The 18963-nt window shown below is 43.5% G+C and overlaps 1 protein-coding gene across 1 annotated transcript in view; it reads left to right on the top strand.

Moving 5' to 3' along the window:
• ext1b (exostosin glycosyltransferase 1b) overlaps positions 1 to 18963 on the top strand; it is a 99951-nt gene that overhangs the window by 58692 nt on the left and 22296 nt on the right. The window contains exon 2 of the mRNA XM_061254570.1: positions 16797 to 16890. Coding sequence (XP_061110554.1) covers positions 16797 to 16890 — 94 coding nt within the window. The remainder of the gene's footprint in view (positions 1 to 16796; positions 16891 to 18963) is intronic.

The raw sequence follows: 18963 nt of genomic DNA, 5'->3' as shown, positions 1-18963 counted from the left end.
GGGCAAAGTGGCCCGGGCGTTCGCGTGTGCTGACAGCAGCGACGCGAGGCCAGGGCTGTGACTGACCTTGCGCGCGCTGAAGGCCGCGTCTCCGGCGTCTCCGGCCTGTCAGCCTGCCCGAATGTGATGACACGCTCTCAGCGTTCGTCTTTCAGGCTCCTTCAGGATCTCAAGACAAAATTCCCACTTCAAAGTCATGTTTTTTTGGCAATCCGTATGCGCCAGTGACAGATTAGAAGGCTCTTTTTGTCAACATTGAAAACAAACAAGAAAGCAAAACGAACATTCCAAAAAGTATTCTTTCCCCTTGTGAAAGAGCAGGAAAAGAAGAAAATTGTTTGAGGTCCTTTCCCGTGGGAATAGAGCAAATATAACCGAATAGGGGGGAAAAATACTATTTATTTGTTTATTCGCTTTGGAAATATGGCTACAAATATGTGACAAAATAAGCTGCCTTTTTCGACCTGCTGTGAAGTCTCCAGCCTCCACCAGTTCAGTGCTGAGGCGCCTTCTCAGTGCCAATACCGTGGGGTTTCTTTCAAATTATGAACATTCGTGAACTAATGAGATCTCTGGTGCCTCCAAATTGCATTCCATGATCAGCAACATCTTACTAACACTCTCACTAACTATGTTATTGCTGTCTTACATTCTCATTAAAAAGCAGCAACCTGAGCCAGTGATAGACTTGGCTATATTCCCACGCTATATTTATTTATGTGTATTTATTCATTAACTGTTACTGAAATTTATTTATATAATTTTCCCCATAAAACGAGGGAAAATGCAATTCAGCAGTGATGTATAAAACTGAATGCAGGAGGGATTTACGAGTCATCTCTACACAGCCGCAACACTGTGTACCAACATGGACGCCGCGTTGTAAAGTTCAGCGGAACACAATGCGAGCCAGTGAACACAGTTGTGCGAGATTCTATGAATGGTCCCTTTCATGTTGGGGGTAGGCTAAATGTTAGTGTTTGCTTTTGTTAAAGGTTCCCACCGCAGGAAAGCTGTATTGGGACCAGTAGGCATTTGTCCTGACAGGCCTTTGTGCAACCCCTGACATCTCTTAGCACGGCAAGCAGATGGCCCAGGTCAACACCGCCTTTGAGCCGGCATCAAACGGCGTCTCGCCCGCCCTCCCGCTGACCCTGCGGACCGAGGCACCTGGGGTCCGGGGGATAATTGAGACGGTGGCCCGTGTGGCGCCGGGGCAGAACCGGACCTCGGAATAGCTCCTCTGCTAGCGACGCGACAGGGAGCCTGTTAGAATCTGTCTGAGCAACCGCCTTCACCTCTCCCACGTACAGCCGCTGTTCGGGGTCACGAGGACCGAGCGATCGAGCAAGCTCCTCCTCGCCTCTCCCCTCTCCTCTCCTCTCCTCTCCTCTCTCCTCTATTATTTCTGCTCTTCTGTCCTTCCTTCCCTCCTGCTGTCATCTGCTTAATGAGACCAGGGATATTCCCCCATTATTTTTCTTCACATTTTACCTGCGGTTTAATATCTTTTACCCCCCTTTGACTGAATAACAATATCGCTGTGCTGTGCTGTAGAAGCAGTGACTTTTTTTTTGTGAATGCATCGAGCTTGAAAGGAGATGCAGTTCCCTCGCAGATCTTCTGGCTATGGAGTGCTGCACGCTCAGTCGCATAAAATATGCGATTTTACTCAGTGTATCAGTGTGCGTTGCTAGGAGACCACTTGGTTTTAAATGGATTTATTCCACCCCCCCCCCCCTTTTTTAAATTTATTTATTATTATTTTTTTTTATTGGTTCATCTCATGAAGTGAGAACAGCATTGATAGTCACATTTCTTATTCACAAAATATTCCATGCAATCACTCATACTGTACATTTTATTACACGATTCTGTCCTAGTTAGAGATTAATGAGCCCATCAGTCAGCCGGATAAGAGACGCCTTTGTCATTTCTTGCTGACGGATGATAAAGAAAGCCGCCTTAATCTATGTTGTTATTTTCTGGTGGTCGTCTGTATTTATGCATTTTTTAATGTGGATTCACTGAGACTGCATCCATATTGTGCCATATCTCAGCTATTAGAATGCGGTGGTTGTGTTTTCATTCTCCTGCTTCAGGTAGCCAAAATGCTCTCGAGACGTCAGAATAGAAAATCCTAGCGCAGTCATAATGGGTATTAAACAGGGAGGGTGTTGTGACTAATGCTGTACTTCACTGAGAGACAGAGCAGTGATCAGGCCTGATCGCCTGGCGGTCAGATGTCCAAATGTGGCTATCTGTTCCAGTAGGCCTCCTGCTTCCATACAGAGGTGAAACACTGGGGTATGAACTCTGTTCATTTTCATATCCGGTCTGATAATTTCAGGGTGTAGGTGGGTCTTACCTTCCTGGCTCCGGCGGTTTCTCACACGCAGGCCGAGCTGTGTTTTGGGTTTGCCAGGGGCTCTGCCAGCACAGCTGTCGGACAGCTGCCGCCTCCCTCGGGCCTTGTCACGGAGAAGGGAGACGAAACAGCTGTTTTTACACGACTTTTCAGCTGTTTCCCCGGACTGTTTTTACTGCATCCTTCTGCGGGCTTCAGAGGCATGCTGACCTGAGAATGAAGGGGGCTCGTGTTAAAGACTCGCCCGCCTTTAGTTTTCAGGACGTGGTGTGGTTGGTGACAGGTGATGATAGCAGATGCTCTCAACTGGAGAACATCACTGTTGGCCTCAGGTATACATAACTACAATATCTCTAAGAAGGCACAGCAAGGGAAGTTTATATTCATTATGTTTGAAGTTGCCTAAACAAAAGTAAATGCCACTACACATCTATCTTAATATGGTAACACTTCCTTTGAAGGGTCTTACATAAGCACTGTAACTCCTTCATAAGCACTATGTTGCACTCATTGCTAATCACCTCTATCTATCCAGGAGGGCACAGAGAAGCGTGTGCTCTCCCCATGAACATGAGGTCAGGTATCTCTTCTCAGCACTGCAAAGAAAAGTGGAAAGTCAGGCTTGTACAAAATGTGTTGGAGAAAGAAACTTCTTGAGCAGCTCCAGTGATGGGCTTTTGAGTGAAATTCTCCCTTCCCTGGACAACGTTTGAGCCAGTTGTTTAACTCTGTGGGGCTGCAAGCTACAAATTCAATACCTGACCATGAGGGCCATCCACGCACACTGGATCCGTGCCTTAACAGGATAAACCATCCTGCAGCACCAACTTATATCTTTTTCGAAAACTCTCTCGCAAAGGAATGTCTATAGGGTAGGGCCAGTAGAAGCTGGAACAGGTTCAGTGGTTAACAGATACAGTTTGTAGCTGGACAGACCCAACTCGAATTATATTCTTTGTCTCCAAATCATCTATCATGCTATCTGTGTGCTCTCTTGGCTGAAAGATGTTGAACAATATTAGAATATTAGATATCAAAGGCAATAATGTTGCACCATTCTTTTGAAGGCATCAAAGCAGCCCTTGGCAGACTCCCACAATGTGATTTGTTTTTAGTGAGTCAGGTGTTAGATTGAGGCATCGAGCCTCAGTCATTCAGATCCATTGTATTTCCCTGACTGCGAAGGAGGCTTCCTCCGCAACTTACGACATAGACCAAGAGATCTTAACAGAATTAAGCATTCAATCATTGTTCCCTGCTGGGATCTTAAAGGGATTATACTGTGGACTCCAAACTGTGAGCCACATTGAGGTACATACTAGTGAAAACAAGCATGTAAAATGTCTCATTGAATTACATTTGATGTATTTGTGTCTGCTGCATGTTTTGAAAATTCCATGTACGCAAGCATATCAAATGCTTGACCATTTTAAACCAAAGCTATTTTAATCATGTAGATACACTTAATGTAGATTCTGAAATGTCATTACTGAATTTAATCTGACATGTTATTCATAAACGTACTGTTAGCTCGGCTCAATAGTCTGGATTTAGTGGTGTGCTTGGGTAAGTCACAGCATGTCTGTTCGTCTACAGTTTGCACCATGTAGCCATGAAGCAACTCTGTGTCTCTCAAACTCTGCTGAAACTACTTTGTAATGTTTCTAATGTAGAAATAAACAAAAATATATAGTTTGCGTTGGAGGTGGTTACAAAGATAATGATGGGTATGCACAACGAGTCATCTTTCCATGGCTTATCTTCTCATCTGTGCAGAGCACTAATGACCTTTACACCAGCTTATTAATGCAACAATTGAATGTGGCAGCAACTGAATTCATAAACGCATGTAGACATGGTCAAGAGGTTCAGCAGTTTTTCAGACCAAATGTCAGAATGGGCATGGAATAATTATTGGTGCCAAACAGGGTGGTTTGAGTATCTCAGAAACTGCTGAATGTAAATGTAATGTAATGTAAATACTCAGATTTTCACACACAACAGTGTCTAGATTTTGCAGGGAATGGTGCGAGAAACAAAAAAAAGAAAGTTCTGCGGGCAAAATGGATGCTATAATGTTTGCCCAAACTTGATGCGAACTGACCTACATCACATTACTAGAACTCAGTGGCGGTAAAAATGTTGTGTGTCAGAATTTTGAGTGCCATATGACTGTTGTAGGAAATTGCTCAAAAGGCACATAATGGTTACCTTTCAAGCAAAAGCTAGCTGCTTTACTTGAATAACATAATATAATGGAACAACAGGGTGAAATTATTTAAAATGTCACATGTAACTTCCCTACATTTGAGCAGACCGCTCATTCTCTCTGGCCTGACAGCGGAATGCACCATGTTAATGCAGCTGACGATAGTGGCAGGCTAATAACCCATCACAACAGGGAGCCAGGCCTAAACCTTAATTGTGTGCAGGTTTATTTATTTATTTTATTTTGCACCATAGCTGTGGCACATGTGCTGCAGTTATGGAGGTTTTAGCTGTAAGAAGGAATACATTAGAATATGTTTGCAAATAAATTGCTTAATTAGTTTTATTTTAGTCACCTCATCAGGGAGCACGCATAGGCAGACTAATCCTAGAAATGCTCGTTGCAGGGTGATAACAAGAGCTACTCCTTATGAAAATGTATTGATGCTGCCAAGTTCCAACATCTATATAGTGTTATGCTCTTCCTCAACCTTATCTTGTAATTAGAGAGTCCAATTTCTGGTGCCTTTTTTGTTTTGTCTACAAATGTCCGTGTCACTGAAATTTCAGTTGATGTTGAAACTGTCCTGCTTAAGGTTAGGCTGTTCTGCACATGCTCAGACCAGCGCTCGTAGAAGAGCAGTGATTGACTGTTATCTACCAGAAATAGGCTCATTCAGCCAAGACTGGACCGTACAGGCTGAATCAGGGCTATGTCCTTGATATATTTCATTGGTTGCAAACTCTGTATGAGGGCAAGCACAAGAAGCAAAACCAAGCATCTGGAGATGCTTTCCAATCATCATTGGAATTATTGATTTATTGTTTAATCGATTTTAATTTTTTAATCCAACATTACAAAATTGGCGGCCCATCTTAACTATAAACCATTACATTACATTACATTATTGCCATTTGGCAGATGCTCTTATCCAGAGCGACGTACAGTTGATTAGACTAAGCAGGAGACAATCCTCCCCTGGAGCAGTGCAGGGTTAATGGTCTTGGTCAAGGGCCCAACGACTGTGCGGATCTTATTGTGGCTACACCGGGGATCGAACCGGCAACCTTGCGGGTCCCAGTCATTTACTTTAACCACTACGCTACAGGCCGCCCCGGGCCACCACTACGGGAAACACTGCATACGGTTTGACTGCAACAGTAAAACAAAGCAATTGAAGGACTAACTTTGAAGTGATTGGGAATGATGAGATGATCTACTAAATATTTAGCCTAATGGTAGGGGTGGTAATGAATGGGGTCCAAGCTACATGCAGCAATTATTAAATTAAAAAGATTGACATGGTATTCCATAGCATATTCAGTTGCATGATCTGCCATTGCTAAGGCTGTGATATGCCCACTGATGGCAGCCATATTGTTTTAGATATGACTTTTACATTCAATAGGAGACTGATGCATAGACATAGTTTCACCTTGATTGGTCAGATGCTTGGAGGGAGGCATTTGCAACGTTTTGCTTCTTGTAGTGCCACCTATTGGCAGAGAGGTGCCTAAACGTGCATGAATCTGCAGCATCAATACCTACACTAGTGTACCTAGTTTTTTGATGATCGGACAAAGCATTCATTAGTTTTAGCTGATTAAGTCAAAATTATTGACTTGTGGGGGCCATGTTGTCAACAGTTTTTTGACAATGAGGTTCACCAAACGGCCTCAGACTCGTTTACAAAAATAGTTTTTGGCAGGTGCATATTAAATTGGCACCTATTCACCATCAGCCAAGGAATCTGAAGAAAACATTATTTATATTCTAGACCACACGGTTCAGGAGTTATGGGCCACGGGGTGTCTTTGTGATTACCTGAATAGTGAGTGGGTGTAGGAACATATCTGTGAAGTTTCATCTTTACGTTTTTGTGGCCCATTCCGTTTTAGGGAACAATGATAATTTTTTTTAAAACTAAACAGAACAAAAACAATAGGGTTGTAGCAGCTTCCCTGCTTGGACTGCCAAATGAAGTGTGATCACAAAGTCAAGTCACCAGAGGACGAACCACCCCTCCTACAGTATGTTGTCATCATGATTCAGAGGCATGATGATGGGAACAATCGCCCATGCCAATTGTTTTAATTCTATTTTTTTTCCCCACATAAAATTCTCAGATTTGCATGTCTAGTTGGCAGTTACGAAAGCAAAGTGCTATGTGGAGGTTTTTTTTAGGCCTTTGTATTCACATAAAATGGATTGAACAAATAGAGGCATAATTTCGAGTGACTGAGGCCCACTCTTGTAGAATGCAATGGCAGACATCATGTTGAGTTTAAAATGACAGCAGTAACACTGCTCAGCGCTAGGTTCATGTGAGTGTTTATGCGTGGACAAGTGATTCTGTGTGTGTGTGTGTGTGTCTGTGTGTCTGTGTGTGTGTGTGTGTGTGTGTGTGTGTGTCTGTGTCTGTGTCTGTGTGTGTGTGTGTGGTTCTTATACTAGATCTACTGGCTGTGATTGAACTGAGCACGTTTTTTCTTTTTTTTTTCATTTCAGGCATAGGGGGGGAAATATGTGCCACACATCTTACATGTTGAACAATTATGCTTGATTTTCCCAACAATTAGAATTGACAGAAAGGGAATTCATAAACAAGCCATTGATCCATTGAAGTACCTTGATCCATACACACAACATAAACACACAGATATACTTGCATAAATTGAACTATTCTTTGGAAGGTCAAATAGGCAATGACACATTCATGCATGACAAAACTACTGAAGTAACTTAGCACATAGTGCTGTCAGTCTTTCATGAGGAACACACACTATTAAATTCAAATCACTTTATTGGGGTGCTATACATACTGTTTTTATTTTGACACGTTTTCAGATAGGTGAAATCTGGCTCACTTATCGACAGTGAATTTGAATTTGACAGCATAAGAAATGTGTCAAGGCAGTACAGAGATTAAGAATAGCTAAAGTGCTGCTTAATGAAAATACCATCTCAACATTACAAAGTGCATTTAACTTGTTTATCCCCTGTGTTCTAATAAAAGGCCCAGATAGGATTTCTGTTCTCTCTGCTTCAGACATTTTGTAATGGCATTCATTTTGAATTTGCATTTTATTTCACCATGTGAGCTACACTTTATTTTGTCACAGGCCCTATTAAAGATGTAGAGCACTACAGATTTTTATTTGTCCTATTGGGTTGCCTTTTGCTATTGCAATAGAATCACAAAAATCACAAATTGAGCATAACTGTGAATAAATTAGGAATTGGAGAGCCATTGGAGCAGGACTCATTACCATTTAAAAATATAAAAGAGACTGTGTAGTGCCCCCTTTGCAATTTCCGTATTGAAGTTAGCCTTGTCACTGTTAACAGAACAGACACAAAGGTATGAAGGTGACTGGTGTTGAAATTGAAGGGTGTCCAATATTTATGGGGGATTTTGCCAGCAGCCGTTTGATCATATATGTTTAACATTTCATTCATGTGCTATCTCAGACCATTTCCTTGACCACCCTCCCTGTGAAACAAGACCTTCATTTACTGCCCGAGAGATGTAAATCTGTAGTTGGATGAAGTCAGAGAATGGTTGTGTGCAACTGTTCATGGTTACCCATGAAAACATTCATGGTGATTCTACTTATTTTTATTTTTCATGAAGTCTGAAGTTATATTTGACAAGAAAATTGGAAATGAAATACTGTGGGCTCATCTTGCCTGCCCATTTTACATAATATGCTGGCTTTTTCCTCGTGGCTTGACAGCATGCACTGTTTTCTGTGCTGCCTTAATTGCTATTGTCATAGACCCCAGCACCTTCGTAGTGAGGTGTAAAATCAGATGCAAGACAACTGCTCACGCACAGTGCCACACTAAAGAAAGCAGGGTTACATTTCTGACTGATCTTCCTTTAATTTGAACCGGTTTGCCACTTTTTTCTTTATTTTGTTTTTAATCTGCCACAGAAAATGGGGTGATGCAGAAATGACATTTTATATCAGCATTTTAAAGGTATAATATTTTCATGTTTAGCATAGCACCATGTGTGCACGAAAGCCACCACTAAGGAAAATCTATTGAGTAAATCAACAATAACGGATTAATGCAGAGTGAACAAAAAAATTAGTTGCACGACCCAGGAATGCAAGCATTTCAGATCCCTGACTGGAGTTCACCATGTTCAAAATGTCCATGAAAGCCATATTGTTCAAACACTTAAGCTGGGTTATCAGGTATGAACTGCCTACCTCTAGAGTATGTTGGGTAATTAGCTCCAATTGCAATCTTGCCGATTGTAATTGGGCTTGATGAGTAATGGCAAGCCTGATTATAGTGGCAAGCTCAGTACGAGGAGATGGGGTGCTCCTGAGAGTTTAATATCCCTCTTCACTGTTTCTGAAATAGAAGCACAGCAGGCCTAAGGCTGTCACGGTAATGGTCACTAGTGAGTCTCCCACACTTTGAACATCAAGATTTCTCTTTGCTGTGCCACTTGTCGAACTTGAGCATTAACATTTTTGTCACACCCCTTCGCTGTTAATCAAAATACATTATTGTCCTCTTGGGCTATCCTACACAAAGTGGGTTTGACATTCTCAATTCAAAACTGTAACAATGAAAACCAAAAAGTAAACCGTATACTGAAAGGAAAAACGCACGTGATCATATTGTGTCAATGTAATAATGGCTCGGGCACATTCATTTTTAAATGATGGCTTTGCCTTCATGAGCATGTAGTAAAGTGATAATCCGTAGACAATTTAAATGCAAAATATTGCAATTATCTTAGCACTGGCAAGATCTTCTTGTTCAATAATAACCTGCCTACCATAATGGACCGAGGGTGCACGCTCATTCAAAGAGATATACAAGGAATCTATGAATCAAATGCTCTATCCCAATACATCAAAAGGTGGACAAAACACCCCCAACATTAACTCTTCAGTTAGGCCCAGGAAATGGTAAGCAACGGATCCAATGTGCTTCCTGCTTTGTCATCCTAATTTGTGTTTGGCTCCATGTCTACTCCCCAATGAAAGAACCTAGTTTGTGATTGTATTTTCCTTTACATTCTGACTGTTAAGTTGGTGCGCATGTGATTCCAGCCGTGCTGTATGATAGCGACACATGGACTGGAGCCTGCCTTAGTTTGAATGGGTCCTTCAGGAATCCTGGATAAGGGTGGTATTATTACCATGCCTTTTATAACTGAGAGCAAAACCAAAACTAGATGTGTTTTATTTTTAATGGTGCTTTTAAAAGATTTTCCCAGCAAAGTGCAAAATGGTTATAATTATACCACTCCAAATGGAATAAATGCATCTAAGGTTGCCATGGTGACAGTGTTCAAAGGTGCCTGGAGGTCTTGATGAAGGTTACCTGATTACTGTCAACCTGTAACACAGAAATCGTTCTCTTATTCTCACTAATTACATAGTTCCATTCAGCTGTTTTTCATAAGGTTTATGATAAGGGTTTTGTTTAGAGGTTTGATTGAAGGTCTGGAAAGCTAAAGCAGTTGTGTCTGTGACCTTGGAAAGAAGCCCCACCATTGTTCCTAATATTTATTTTCATCAGAGCAGATCCCTCTTGTCTGATTTGCAGTTGTAGTACTGCCTGTATGAGTTTGTATTTTAGGAGTTCTGGGTCAGAACTCTATTGGCAAAACAACCCCAATGGATGACTGACTGGTTAGAACTAGTAATTTATTTTATTTAGACTCGCATTGCTGAAATTATGATGCTAGCATATGGGAAATGCATTTAATCAGTAGTGTAACATTCTCAAGTTGAAGATAAAGATAAATAAACAAAATTGATTTTTGCGTATACTTCTTGTTTGGAGAGGTGAGTCCAAAACATCATAGTGGTGAAAGATATTTGTGAATAATCACTAATAATCATTTCACTTTTTGCACACTTTGTGTTGTAGATTTATAATGATGAAGTGAAAGCATGTTTGTTTTTGGAAAATGTTTCCACAGGACTCAAATCAAGTTCTAGACACATCTCAAGGATAATTAAAGCAAACGGGATACACCTGACCGCAATTTGGAGTGCCAGTTCAAAGGGTCTGAATACTTATGTAAATAAGATTTCTAAAATAAATTTCTATTGTCATTATAGGTTATTGAGTGTAGATTGATGGGCAAAAATGGCAATCATATCAATTTAAAATAAAATCTACAACACCAAGTGTGCAAAACAATAAGGGGTCTGAACACTTTCTGAAGCCAGTGTATATACACACACAAACACACACACAACAAAACTGGGTGGAATGGTATCTACTCCACAATGTCTGTTGTACGTTGCCCTTGGTCTCTGTGCTCAACAATGGTTATTTTCTGCATTTCAAGGTCAGAGGTATGAAGAGGTTGCTTTCGCAGAATATTAAAGGAAAAGGAAAACATAAAGGAAAGGAGACATGTATGGAAGCTGTGGCTCCTAGTTTTGATTAATAGAAGAATTATCCCTTTCTGTCCTTGCTATCGGTCTCTGTGTGGCTCAAAGCAGGAGACCATTGCATGCTGGAATCGGCCACGTTTTGCAGAGTAGTATTAGAGTGTGGAACAAGCTTTTTTAATGATGTTCCAGAAGCTCCCATTCATTCAGTAATTTTGATGTATAATTACAGTGCCACTGAATTTCAAGGATCCACCCCAGAAGAGTTTATTCTTGTCAATAGTATAGTCATAGAAGCAGTGTGTATTTAAATGAATGGAATAATTGAATCTGTGTAAGGGAAAGGTATTCATACATTTCACGTGTTTTCTACAAAAATGGTGTGCATTTTTTGTTATTTTCTTGGTGTCACTGCCAGTCCTGGCTGAAAATCTACAGTGTGGAAAACTCACTACTACTCACTGCTAAAATGTTGAAAACTGAGTGAGACTTATGCCTGAGTGCCTCACATGCTGCAGATATATTGAATGGAATTATTAATAATATTATTGCTTGGCTGGCAAGTCACTCACTACTAAGGATGACGTGCACACATAATTTTTCCGATTTCAGATTGCATTCTCAGATCTGAACCATACCACAGTTCTCAGACCACCTTTTACAGGTGAACAGGTCCGATACCTTAGGTCCGATTCCTTAGGTCTGCACCCAGGTTCAGAAAATGACCAAATTCTGAGGTGAACCATTCCCAGATTCTCAGTCTCTTTTAGCACCCTCCAGTTAAATGTCCTCATACAAAAAGAATACACAGAACCGAGTCTACCAGCTTTAACTTGTCTGCATTTTTGTTTATCTAGGCAAATACTTAGCTTCTGGCAAAAAAAAAGATCTGTCGTTTGAATGTATCACATGCCTACATGCAGATGTATGCTTCAGTTAACAATAACAACACAGGTAACAATTATGCTTCATATTGATCGGTGCGCTACATAACAAATCCTGCTCGAGGTTGCTGTCCGTGTTCTTGGCCATGGGAGACTGCTCAATGTGAATCGTCACTCTCTGCTTGAGGAAGGAATGTAAGATGGCTGTTCAGATTTGCTAAAAACTAGTCTTCCTCCTCAAACCACCCTCACTCTCCCTCTGTGTCCAGACCTCTTCTCACCAGTACGCTGCAGAAGCTGAGAAAGCTTCTGCCAGTGGTGCTGCTTGATATTGATGGGGAGAGCACGGTGAAAGCCAGCCAGGACAGGGCCTCTCAGACTGCATGGCTTGCATGAGATGAGCACACTTTTGTTGCGGAACGTGACCAGTAGCGCTAAAGAGCCGACTGATCCGTCCGGTTAGCATTTAGCATTAGCTCTTCAGGTTCAAATTCATGCTGTGCTTTATCTTTTGTGGTCGACTCAATATTTTATGATAACGTGGTTATGAACAGACGACAGCAAAATACGGAATTCATCCGAGCTGGAAGTAGCATCGTACAGTTTCACGAAGAGAGCTTCGCTTATGTGGGCGGTGTGGGTTCTGTGGGTTGTGCGGATTGCCCTTCGGCTCGTGCGGTGATCCATGGCGGACCGGGGGAAGGGAGGCCCCACGGCAGAAGAATGTGCGGCTCTACTGATTATTCTCACGGCGGTCTGCAGAGAAACCCGGTGCTCCGCAGCGGAATGACGAATTAGGAATTCCAAAAAAGCTCCTTAATCCAAGTGCCGATTGAAATTGCAACTGGGGGGTAGCCAGGTGGGGATGAGAAGTCATAGTTTCCCCATACACAATGGCTGCATATACAGTTCCAGATGGACAGTTGAAAGAAGGAACAGGAATTCTTATTCTAAAAATATCTTTAACCCTGTCCACTTTACCACCCCCCCCCCCCCCACCCCACCCCCCAGAGGGCAATTTCCACCTATTGTTTTTTACGAGTCCCATAAAAGTGTCGATATCTCAAAAAAGATGTACTGCATACACACGGTTGAAGACTTAGAATAATAGAGACAGAAGAAATTCATGTCAGAGCTTGTACATACAGTATACATAAAAGACACTAGACACCACTACATCGACCCCCATCCTTGCAGCTCTGCACTGGCTCCAGGTCTCCTACAGGTCTGAATTTAAAGCCTTTCTCCGACAGTCGCCTCCACCACACCCCCAGGGCCGAGCTCTGCTCAATGGGGGACCGGGCTTTCAGCTCCACCGTGCCCCGTCTGTGGAATATACTCCCTGACCACTTGAGGGCGCCCCAGTCACTGCGCTATCTATCTTCATTGCCAGGCGAGCCCTATGTCATCCCAAGTGACTAATAGCAGAAACCTCCCCCTTTAGGATTCTCCAGCATCATGACATAATCACACAAATCTTGCCTTCAGTCATCCCGCCCCTTGGCAGACGCCTCTCAGATGAGCTCCAGGTGCCTATTTGAGGCGAGGGGTGCGGCACCTACCGCTACACCTACACCAACACCACAGTACCATAGTTACTGACACAGGCTTTCTCTGATCTTTGTATTTGGAACCGTTTCCCTTTACCTAGATCTAATTAATTTAGACTAATCATGGAACCGACCCCTGGGCATGGTCGGACTCACAAAAATGTTCACGCACATCTATCGTAACAAAAAATAACTCGCTCTTATCATTCGTTCTGTGACGCCCGCTGTTGTAGGTGTGAGTTAGCAGAATGCCAAGTCTGTTTCTACATCTACAAGTGCCCAGCTGAATGCAAACGAAGTGCTGATACTTATGCTTGTATCGGGAAAATTGCATTGCGAGTCTAGAATTATAGTGGTGTAATGTTTAGTGTTCTGATCAGGAGGACTGACCTGCACCCCCCCCCCCCCCCACACTTCTGTTGTGCCTGTGTCAGAAAAGCCTGCACAGCAGAGATGTTTGCATGTGTGAATGTGAGCAGGCCCCTGATGGACATATTGAGACTGGAACAGTACATCCATCTCTGTGGTGTTATTAGGTGTTATGGACTCATCCCCACTCTCTGACCTGCCAAACAGCATGCAGAAACGGTCCATATACAGTGGGATGTCAATTAAAACCTTTATGGTGTAAGATCACAACATATATGCGTCGAATGGGTTCAACTGAACATTCAAATGTTGATGTAACAATCACTACTGGTAATTAAAAGCTGAAAATGGAAAGTTCTGGAACGCTGACTCTTCAATGGGTTAACCTAAGGCTTGCCTGTTTTCTGCCAGCAGGACTGTGCTGTCGGATATAATGAGAGCAGGTATATGTGCCATCACACAAGCAGGCCTGTTGCCGGTGTAACACCAGCATCTCTCCCAAACGGGAGCTCTGGCAGTTGACGCATGACAGAACAGTCTGTTGAGTCACTGACAGGCTAACAAGGTGGGGTCAGAGCTAGCTTGACCTGGTCAGATTCCCGGTCAGATTTTGTAATGCCTTGGCCAGTTTCTCACGGCAGGTGCCACAGCTCAATAAAGGAGTTGGCAGCGGAGGCTGTTGATGCATAGGAGGGATGCCGCTGAAAAAGAGATGTTTCAGATGACACACCGCACTGACCTTCAGACTGGCTCCTGGGAGATGAGAAAGAGTGTGACATACTGCAACAGGAAAAGATAGCCTTGGATTCCTGCCCTGTGCCTGTCACTAACATATTTCCCCTTTATTTCCGCGTTCGTATTGCTGTTTGACGGTACCCTGATGTCCCTCTGTGTGTTTTCTCTGGGGGGGTAAAAACGAGCTTCAAAGGGAAGTGAAAACACGTGGGATAATGTGTTGGGAATGGTCATGAAAGCTCTTTAAGGGACATTTCACTATATTCTTGAAAGTGCAATTACTGGTGTTATAGGCCTATACAGTGGGGCATATATAGTAGGAAGGTTATTACAAGGGCTGCCCTGTTGCTGAATATTTGAATTAACATCATGACAGTGGTCCTGAATGAACTAACACCTATTAAACATTTCACTGCTTAAAATGACATCTTCTGTACCTATGACACAGAGGGATGTGTAAGTCTGAAGCTAACCGCTTGGGTTCAGAAGTCTTAGGAGGGTTTTGTATATGTGAGAAAAAGCTGCAGTATTAATGAAAGGCATCTTGTGTGAATGCAGCCATGCGACTGGCTTGCGAATTGGCATTCCAAACAGGGAGGAAAATAAAACTAAGTGGCAAAACATTGTTATTGAAAAGATACAGTGCCCTGGTGGCTATGAGCAGGCGTAGAGGTGGGAGTGTGGCACTCAAACAGGCGTCTGTGCATCTGCTCGCCCCTCCTAGCCAAACATCCCTGCTCCTTGCCCCCGTCCGCTGTGTACACAGGCCATATGCGATATGTTGGATGTTGGCACGGCGCTGTGCTTTCCAGGCAAGAGCGACTCCAGGATGTAGTGCGTATTGCTGAGAGAGCAGCTGGTCTTTTCCTCAGGCCAAGGTCACCAAAGCCAGAACTGGAATGAGCCAGATCTTTTCACTCTGTATTTACATGTACGTGAGTTCCTGTTTGTGTGTGAGTTCCTGTTTGTGCATGAGTTTCTGCTTGTGTGTGAGTTCCTGTTTGTGCGTGAGTGTTTGCAGCTGCCAACCCCCAGGGAGTGCCACACGATATATCATATATTTATTGTCACAGCAATATGGACATGCGCAATAAACACATCGCAAAAGACCGCTTGAACTGCAATGAATAGTATTCATTTAAATTGTTCTCTTAAATTGATTGGCTGTCCAGGTGCAATGTGTTCAATAAAAGCACTTAGGAAATAATGCATTTAATATTTTTCAGTGGGCATAGGCTATTTATTCTATGTTTGCAGTGCGCTCTTGAATATTTTGCCGATTTATCGTAGGTCATATCGTCATGGCAATATTGAACAACGTTATTCGTATGGTGCAGCCCTACCCCCAGGTGACAGGTATTCCTATCCCTTGAGGCGTCGAGTACGTGTGACGCAGTGACACGGCTGTGGCAGGCGGCGTGTTCGCCTCCCCCCCGCCCGTCAGTCCCCCGTGGACAGCTCTCGCCCGGGCCCCGCCGTTCTGTCTGTCACGCACGGTCTCCCTCTCTCCCAGGAAGCAGGTGTCTGTTGCACCTCATTAGGCTCTCCGGTCCGATCGTTTGTCTCCGTAAGCAATTAGGCACACCTCGCCGGAGAGGTAGAAAGGGAAGGGGACAATTAGAGAGGCGAAGAGGGGGGAGGCTGCGGAGGACCGCCGGATATCCATAGCTACAGGCCGAGCCCCTGGCCCCTGGGGGCCGGGTTCAGAGGCTCGTCGTAGGAAGGGGAAGGTTGCCTGGTCCCGTGTGGGGTGCTCTGCCCTCTCATGCTGGCTCTGTCGTAAATATGTACACCAGCAGGGGGCAGGCTGTGGCCTGGGGGTGCGCCAAGGGGCCAGCTTTCGAGCTATTCATTTTGGCAATTGATATGGAGTCACCCCCTAGTGATACCTACATTTTCACTGAAAAAAAGTTTTTTTCCCCATTGTCTGCGCAAATACTGATGTATTCATACACTGTGCTGCATATTTATTTATTCTTTCTTCAGAGATCCACCTTCTTTGCGCCCTCATTTATAATTGGTTCATCTGCCCTGGCACATAATTTCCACACAATTCTTGGTTGTGCATGTGACCAAAAAGTGAAATATTTCACCAAAAATAAAAAAAAATATATTTTCATGTCACAGACAGAACATCTCTTAATAAACATTGACAAGGTATATCATACCCTGTTTAGTTGGTTTATGCATGTGTATGCACTGAATGGTATGAATGGAGCCCTCCCACAGGGCTAGTTTTGCCCATCTGTGATGCACAGGTTCTTACCAGCCACTTCACTAACTCTCAATCCCCGTGTTTTCCAGGTACGACTACAGAGAAATGCTACACAACTCCACCTTCTGCCTGGTCCCCCGGGGCCGGCGGCTTGGCTCTTTCCGGTTCCTGGAGGCGCTGCAGGTACGTTGGCCTGCAGCCTCATCCCCAGCATTGCTGCAATGTTTCCGGAATGATTGGTGTGACCTGGGCACCTCCGGGTCCCACTACCAACCAAATTCAGGGAGCAGTTACTCTACTGACCAAACCCAGGGAACACCTACACTTCTGACCAAACCCAGGGAATGCCTACACTACTGACCAAACTCAGGGAATGCCTACACTATTGACCAAACCCAGTGAACATCTGCACTACTGACCAAACCCAGGGGACGCCTGCACTACTGACCAAACCCATTGAATACCTACACTACTGACCAAACCCATGGAATATCTACACTACTGACCAAACCCAGGGAACACCTACACTACTGACCAAACTCAGGGAACACCTGCACTACTGACCAAACCCATTGAATACCTACACTACTGACCAAACCCATGGAACGCCTACACTACTGACCAAAACCATGGAATATCTACACTACTGACCAAACCCAGGGAACACCTACACTACTGACCAAACTCAGGGAACACCTACACTACTGACCAAACTCAGAGAATGCCTACTCTAATAGCACATAAACTGTTGTGTGGCATCAGGTTCAAGCATTTCAGCAGTGCTGGGAATGTGAGTAAAAGATGTAGCATCTGGTGCATGTTTCAGATTTAAGTATTTTAAATGTTCATTTGGCACCTGAGAGGAGAGGGAAGGCACTGCCTCTCATCAGTGCCCTTGGCAGTCACACTTCTGTTGTCTTCTTTGTACTTCCTGCTGTGTTGTTGTTGTCTTTTAGCTGTACTTCCCTTGCACTGACTCCAAGGTACAAATCGATATTTTTTAAATGTATTGAATTTCACTCTTCTGCCCTCAAAGCGTGGGTGAAAACATTTCGATCCAATTCACGAATCTTCTTTCTTCAGTCTTCATTTCCCATTCTTACTTTTGTGATTATTTGCAAGGTTCATGTGTTTTTACAAATGAAAATCAAAATATTAAGTTTTGAAAAATGGTGCTGATTAGGTTGATTTCATTCACAGTGCAGCAGGACTGTACTTGAGTGAGAAGCCCTGGGGACTGACCTTGTTTGGTTCAGAGGAGTATTTTTAGATGACCCCAGGGCATCATTTTACACACCTGCTTTCCTTTCCTCTTCGCGGCACTGCTTGGATATGTAAACAAACGTTAAACAGCCTTGAAAACATGAATACCAGAAATATATGCTAGCGTCGGTGTGCATGTGGGTGCATGCTTGTGTGTATATATGTGTGCGCACGTGTGTGTACGTGTCCGTGTGTATGCATGTGTGCCAGTGAGAAAGACGCTGTAATGTGTGAGAATATGTGTTAAATATATTACTGGTGAATATATGTCACTGTGCATCACTAATATATTACAGTGCACAGTGACACAAGTGTTAAGTACTATAATACACATACACCACTCACACACACACGCACACACACGCACACACACACACTCACACACACCACACACACCACACACACTCACGCACACACGCGCACACACACACGCGCACACACACACACATGCATACACTCACACACCCACACACACATGCACACAAACCACATATACACACACGCGCGCACCACACACACAGGCTCTCTCACACACGCACACGCACGTGCACACACACACACACACACACACACACACACCCTGAATGGAGGGCAGGCTGTAAACGAGCCTGCATTGAGCCTGCCTCCCAGCAGACCGTGCGGGGCTGTCCCAGCAGTGCTGCCCGTCCTACCCAGGCCAACCGCTGTAGCTGTGAATTATTAACACTCTCATCAGAGGCTCTAAGCTGGAGAGTCACGTATCTTCCCCAGATGCGAGCAGACACCCAGCGTCCGTGCCCACCTCCCTGCCTTCTCTACAACACTACTCATCCTCCAGCATGAAAACCATATTTAATGTACGTGTGACCTTACCAAGAGAGAAATTCTGGTGAAATTTCAGAGTACAGCTTACTCAGAACAGATTTTACAAAATGTACGGAATTATCAGCTTTTTTAAGACCAATGCTAATGCTATGCCAATGCACATGCCTCATAATCATTATTAATTTAATT

The sequence above is a fragment of the Conger conger genome, chromosome 9 (genome assembly GCF_963514075.1).
Source record: "Conger conger chromosome 9, fConCon1.1, whole genome shotgun sequence".
NCBI lineage: Eukaryota > Metazoa > Chordata > Actinopteri > Anguilliformes > Congridae > Conger > Conger conger.
The sequence above is the reverse complement of the archived record's forward strand: the minus strand, read 5'-3'. Positions and strand labels throughout refer to the sequence as shown.